At 52.5% G+C, this 6,758-nt stretch overlaps 2 protein-coding genes across 2 annotated transcripts; one reads left to right on the top strand and one right to left on the bottom strand.

Moving 5' to 3' along the window:
- Positions 1 to 2,819: 2,819 nt before the first annotated feature.
- On the top strand, positions 2,820 to 4,120 carry PtA15_5A714 (uncharacterized protein; the record flags this gene model as incomplete). Its single annotated transcript, XM_053169505.1, has 8 exons — positions 2,820 to 3,014; positions 3,097 to 3,171; positions 3,367 to 3,473; positions 3,543 to 3,572; positions 3,641 to 3,693; positions 3,787 to 3,848; positions 3,931 to 4,001; positions 4,081 to 4,120. 8 exons carry the CDS (start codon positions 2,820 to 2,822, stop codon positions 4,118 to 4,120), a joined length of 633 nt encoding a protein of 210 aa, XP_053020695.1.
- A 1,190-nt stretch (positions 4,121 to 5,310) lies between these two features.
- Positions 5,311 to 6,583, bottom strand: PtA15_5A713 (uncharacterized protein; the record flags this gene model as incomplete). The annotated part of the gene is made up of 4 exons (XM_053169504.1): positions 5,311 to 5,534; positions 5,605 to 5,715; positions 5,782 to 6,068; positions 6,150 to 6,583. 4 exons carry the CDS (start codon positions 6,581 to 6,583, stop codon positions 5,311 to 5,313), a joined length of 1,056 nt encoding a protein of 351 aa, XP_053020694.1.
- Positions 6,584 to 6,758: the final 175 nt, after the last annotated feature.

Genomic DNA, 6,758 nt, shown 5'->3' with positions numbered 1-6,758 from the left:
TTGATGTTGTGCATCTTTTGTTCCCCTACAACTCAATCAATAATGTGATGTGATGAAGCTACACAGGCTTGAAAAAGGCCAAGTTGCTAATTCTCTCAGGCCGCAGGGTCCACTTAGTGTATAAGTCCCTCCTTTGGAGGGTCCCTGCGGGACGGTGTTCCCCCTCCAACAGAGGGACTTAGTTAAGTTGGGAGATTTGGGTCTGTGAAATGTAAGTGTAATTGGTACAGCCATGTCAGAAAAGCTTGCGGCCAGCTTTTGGGCCGCTGATTTCAGCCTCAAAGCCTGTATGGCACCTGTACGTCAGGAATGCCATCAAAAAATTAGGCAAGCTTTTCTGAAATTGCTGTACATGAAGTGTGGGGTCAGGAAGGACCCCAGAAAGCCCCGACCAAGCCAACATATGTAAATTCCTGGAATTCCGGGTTTTGGATACGTGGGTAAATTGGGTTTTTCCTAAAAGATTTCAAGCAACTGAAATATTTGTTTCTTTATTTAATCACGTGTAACTAAAACTTTGATTTAATCAAATAGTAAGAAATACAAATAAAAGCTTTACCTGAAAGCAGCACGAGTGGGTGCTTGGTTTTGGTTTGGAGTTTTTCTGTTGCTGATCTTAGCGTAAGGGGATCTGTGAGGGTTAACGGTGAGTCTACACAAAGCGCCTCCGTTAGCTACCTTCCTCTTTGCGCCTATTGCTTTTCTGTTCTTTGGTCTAAGCTTGTTGCGCTTACCGAATCAGGTACTAGTCAAATTAGTATCCTAGATTTATCCTGTCTATGTCGGTGCGCTGTTTCTGTGTCTGCTTGTCGAACACGGTTCAAGACAAGTTAGCTGGTCTATCTCTTCCGGGTCTAAGGAATGAGACTACTCACCACGAGTGGTGCTATTGGCGATCCTAGCGAGTAGGGACGCTTTTGTCTTCAAGCTGATACGGTCTGCGAGAGTTCTGCGAGTGTAGTGTTGGTTAGCTTGGTATAAGCTTCAACTCTAACTCTGCTCGGGTACGTACTCAGTTGAGTCTAATCTTCCTTGTTCCCGTACGGTTTCCGTTAAGGTTGCCGTGTCTGCAGAGTGAGCGAGCGGGGATCGTCAGCTGAGAGAGTTGGGTTAGGGTTCTGGGCTGAACTTCAGAGGGGGGCTTACCTCTTTGTGCAGCTGGGGTTTCTGGGTTTATGTCTAGCCGCGCTAGCTTCCTTTTGGGTTGCTGCGGGTGGTCTGATCCTGGATTCCTACATTTCCCAATTAGACCCGGTTTAGATACGGTGTACATAAGGAGGATTTTCAAAAATAAAGGCCTAAAGGGAACAATTTGGCAGAAAAAACACTTTTTTGGGTGGGAATTGAACCCAAGACCCAAATATTTGGTTTTGCTTTCCAGGAAATGCCAAAAAGATACTGACCACATTGGGATCATCTGAGGACAAAAATTCAATTTGGATATGTATCCGCTGAATTACATCAGGAGCATTTTGCAAAAAAATGTCCCCTGGATACGTGCCACATATGTCGGCTTGGTAGGGGCTCTCCGGGGTCCTGTTCAGAAGCTCATTCTTTTATTCTAATGGAGGACTTCCTGTCAATCTGGGAACTCAGATTTTTCCAGATTTTGCCGGGAAATCTGGGCTCAATCGTCCCAAATCCTAGATCTGCCTAGATTTCCCTGCAAAATCTGGGAAAATCTGGGTTTCCAGATCGGCAGGAAGTCCTCCAATGCTACCCGGAAGTGACAGGCGTTGGGTCTTAGGTCTCTGATCTTGGGTTGACCCAAACCACTTATACACCCTGATGTGCATGTGATGATTACCAAGGTCCTCAAGATTTTGGGCCCCAGGGGGAGGCTGAACTGAACGGGGCTGACACTACGTAAACCTTGTATGTGCTTGGACAACCATGCCGAAGCAATTGTCGGACAGAGCTTGCTCGACAAGTTCTGCAGCCAGGGCCCAGTGAAGTGCGGAACCCATCAGACAAAACCTGTCAATCTTTCCAGTGTTGACTCAGGAAGCGAGCCTCCGTGCCGGGCTGTCGGAGGCTCGCTTAGCGGGATCACGCTCGGCAGAAGGGGCTTTGTTGAGTGCACGCATTTGTCGTGGCTTTTGTCGAGATTCCAGTCAATCATGTGACAACTGTTTTGGTCTGCTATCGTACTACAGCAATGTCAGAAAAGCTTGCGGCCAGCTTTTGGACCGCTGATTTCAGCCTCAAAGCCTGTATGGCTCCTGTACGTCAGGAATGCCATCAGAAGAAAAAACCCAGTTTCTTTGTTTTCCACTTTGAGGCCTTGAGGGCCCCACCATTGGATTCCTGGAGCGATTTTACTGCGATCCGGCCCTTCGCCGCCCCTGCCCCCCTCGCCCTTTGCCCGGCCCGGCACCCATGTCAAGCACAACCAGCTGCCCGAACGGGTTTTGTCTGCCTGTACAGTGAAGCTGTACAGGCCTGTGGCTGAAATGCAGAAGTCATTTCAGCCACAAAATTAGGCAAGCTTTTCTGACATTGCTGTAATGTACAATAATGTCTATCGCCATGCATGTTGTCTGATTGAAATGGGCGGCGGAGTCGTTGCTGTAGATAGCCACAAAAGCCACATCATTACGATCCGAATCAGATGGATACATGCCGTGAGCACTCTAGATGCCAGTGCCTCCTTGCCGAGTTACTGCGACAACAAGCCATTTCGGAATTTGTATAAATAGGAGCCCCATCGACGGCCAGAATCTCGTACCCCATCTCCCTCTCTCAAGCATTCGTGAAGCGTACACCAACAGTCAAAGAAAAGTTCAGCGATCACCTGTCCACTCTCGGATCATTCCATAATGAAAGTTACTCCAACTGCCACCCTTCTCGTGGCCTCTGCACTCTCCGGCCTAATAGCTGCTAGTGGTCTTGCTAACACCGAATGTTACAAGTACTTCTATCATAAGGACAAATGTGTTAATTACGCCCAAAACGCAACGGAGAGCTGTCAAGCGAAGACCAAAACCCACCATACCACCCAAAGTATCAAGCTGGTAAGTTGGCCTTTGATCTTACTGGCTCAGTCCTCGGCATGCCACGAACAATCCACTCACGCTTTGCAAATACCCTCCGCAGTATGATGAGCGTCAACTGAAGGCCGGTCAAGATCACCGGTTGGAACGTCGATACGATACCACGAAATCAGCTGGTGTATGTCACCCAAACAAATATGACTGCGCGGCTCGCTCAAAGAAAAGGCTATTCAATCTGTCCTCCTTCCTTTTTCTTTCCTTTCTCTTTGCAGGTCACGATTACTCATGTGAGTCTTTTTCTCATGACTATTTCACCTGCCCGCTGCGTTTAAACCGGGCCCGAGTCTGAGTTATCATTGGGCTGGCTTTTCAGACATGCCTTCAGAAGCATGGTAAAAAGAACGATGATAGCTGGTACCGTGGCGTATGCCTCTGGTCCGGGTCCGGCGGGGGAAAATACCAAACTGGTTGGGTCGACAAGTGAGTCAAGCCAGCTCTCACCACATCCCAACCAACAAACTAATATCCTGCATTCACTCTGTACACCAGGTTCAACTACCGTAACTGCGGGAAAAAAGTGTAAGTGATGTCTCATCATCATCTGTTTACGTTCACTGACCAGATGATTAATCCAACCTGAATTCCAGCTGGCTCAAAAGGAAGAATATCGATGGTTTCGTGTACGCCAGAGTTGTCGGCGGTAAGTCAATCACTGCTACCATCGTCTGCACAAGTAATTCGGCCGGAATGATACTAGTCAGCTAAAGATCGCTCCTCCGGCGTTTATTTGTAGGTTGTCATCTCGGGACTAAAGAAAAAGACATAGGCTGCTTTAACATGGCAATCGGCAAACACGTACATTAGCAGATTGTTTGACTACAACCGACACCGCAGAGAGTAACGTCAATGACTGACTGGTGATGATTTTTTTCAACAGACATTCGAAGCATTGAACCCCACTCCTGCCGAAAGGGACAGCGAAGAAATTTCAGGGCTCCTTTGGGACTTGTACGTCAAGAACTCTTATTCTACTTCCTTCCGAACGTTGAGCGCGTATTTAATTTTAACCCTCGTTTTGCCCTAACAGCAACGTTGACACCCCGGATCGAGCTTCAGGCGCAGCCTGATCTCATTCCTCGATGCTTGATCAAACTCGCAATCTTCAGTTTGCCTCGCCCACGTCCTGCTCCAGCCACACTCCAATCATTCCTGATTTCCCTCTCTTAACTTTATTTATTAAAGATACAAAAAGACACAACGAAAACGTCTCCGAGCTGTTTTTCTGCTTACTCCGTCTGGAAAACGGACTTTCAATTCAGAGATCAGTACTGAATTTTTGCTATACGCGAGGTGTCATTAATCTTGGCCACTACTCTATCTGGACGTTTTTTGCTGAATTGTGTCCCATCCCGCTGGGGAAGTCGAGAGTAGAACAAGACATGTACTTGTTCGCAGCCAAGCGAATCAATGACATGGACATCCCCCAGTCGATCCGCAGAATTGCGATTGCATCAAAGGTCGTATTTCGCGCCAGGGGCATGAAGGGTTATGCCATCCGTCTCCCCTTCCAGCCTGACCTGAGGCTGAAGCCCAGCCTGTCGCACCACGAACCTCTGGGCCCCCACCTCCGGCGAAGTGCTGCATCCGCGTTGAACTCCATCCGCGCTGTTGGCCGTGCCTTAGACATGTTCCAAAAGCAACCAGATCTGGTCCCTTGTTGAGGGAGGAGCCTCCGCGGTCAGTTGGGCCATGTCCCACTGTGCGCCAGCTCTGGCCGATTGCTGGGGACACTCATCCGCAGAATAACACCCGATGCAATGGATTGCCATCTGCGTGAATCACAGGGGCATGGAAGCTTCTCAAACATAACGTCCTGCAACAAGCAAAAAAACGTGTGCCACTATCAAGGCTATATGCATGCAGTGGCTTCAGTTCACAAGCGGGCCTCGCGGTCCCTTGCGCACCTCGGCCGGCTCTCCTTAACACGACAAGGAGATAGTAGCGCCAGGCGCGCATTCAGCGCCCACATGGGCTGCAGGATGCAAACATAGTGAGGGGCGCGAACCCGCTGGCCCAGCGTAAGCAGATGCTTCTGACTCCACTAGACATAGCTCGCCGAAACGCCGCCAGCACTGCCCCTCACATCTTTCTGGGATGTATTGTATGCAGAGATGGGATGGATGTACCTGTGCCAAGATAAGACACATCTATCCCCATAATTGGCTTTCTCAAACCCCACAAATACACAACATATTCGTGATACATGTGAGACGGATGCGTCATCCAGCGGGAGACGATGAGACCGGTGGCAGAGGCGCTACTCCACGACATCGAACCACAGCGGCTCCTCGTCGAAGCCGGCCGTCGGGCGGGCCCGGAGCGGGTCCAGACGGAGATCGGGGTCCTGCGGGGACGGGCGGGGGGCGAGAGGCGGGTGCTCGGGCGAGGAGAGGTCGGGCACGTCGTCCTCGGACAGCTGCTCGTCGGTCGGGCGCGCATTCGGGTACTCCCAGCGGGAGAACCGCGCCAGCAGCTCGTCATCTAACCCCCCTTCCCCACTACAATCAACACCGAAGATGCGCGGAAACGGAGAGAGAGAGAACGACTTCACTTGGATGATCGGCGCCGGGATTCGCGCCGAGCGACGAGGCGAGCAGGCCCAGGAAGGGCAGGACCTCTACGGCCAAGACATTCTTGGACGCGGTCGGGACCGACCAACAGTCTGTGCGCAAGTTCGCAGAAGGAAGACGTCAGAAGAAAAGCACGATTGAGAGGGCGGGATGTGGACGGACCTGGAGGTGTTTGGGCGCGGGTGGGGCGCGCAGGAAGATGGCGGAGTTGGTCGTCGGCGATGGGTTGATTGAGGCAGGCGGGGGAGGCCGGAGACTGGCGAGGAGATCTGTGCGGAGGGGCGGGGCGTGTGCGAGCGCGGTGTTCTCGTTGAGCTGGCGGAGATGCAGAGGGCGGGCTTGAAGAACTTCTAGCCGCGGGTCGGGCGAGGGCAGGCCTAGCAGGACGGCGCGGGCGGAGAGATGGAAGTGGTAGTAGCCGATCACCACCGCTTGGGTGTACTGTCTCAGTCCTTTCTCTGGTCAGCTAAGAAGGCCGCGGAGCATTAGGAATTTCTCATGCATGATGAGGGTAGGAAGAATGGACCTGTTGAAGAGAGACGGGGGGCCAGACAGGGCATCGTTTCTCTTAGATCGAGCGTCGCCGGATTTCCCGATCTTACGAGACGGCAGCGCGCACAGGAGCTGCAAGTTATTCAGCGCGGCTCGCAGATCGCCGTTGTACGCCTCGACGACGAAGTCGAGATGTTTGGGGCCGGGGAGGAAGGAAGGATCCGGCGCGGCGATCTGGACGGTCCTGGCAAGCAGCTTCTTCATGAAGGTGTTATTGACGGGCAAGAGTTTGAGGAGACAGGCGGCGGGATGGTGGAGGATGTCGGTGGGGAGGAGGGTGTGGACGTTGGTGGCCCGCTGCTCGTTCCTCGAAGCCGCGGGCGCCCGGCGTGACGCTGGTGTCGGAGATGATGACGACCAGCGGCGGCGTGGCGGGCCGTGGACTATGGAGATGCTGGCGGAGCGCATCCATGAACATCCGCCCCGTCTCGGCGTGGCTCAGGTTCGGGAGACCATCGACAGCAGCACCGTCGGCGGCTTGGGGCCCCGGGCACTGCCCGTGCACGGCAAGGAGAGCCCCGCCGGGCCTTCTTCTTCGTCGCCGGCGTCGTCATCGAACGAGAGCGCCGGCCCGGCACTGGCC

Source organism: Puccinia triticina, chromosome 5A (assembly GCF_026914185.1).
Source record: "Puccinia triticina chromosome 5A, complete sequence".
Classification (NCBI taxonomy): domain Eukaryota; kingdom Fungi; phylum Basidiomycota; class Pucciniomycetes; order Pucciniales; family Pucciniaceae; genus Puccinia; species Puccinia triticina.
The sequence above is the reverse complement of the archived record's forward strand: the minus strand, read 5'-3'. Positions and strand labels throughout refer to the sequence as shown.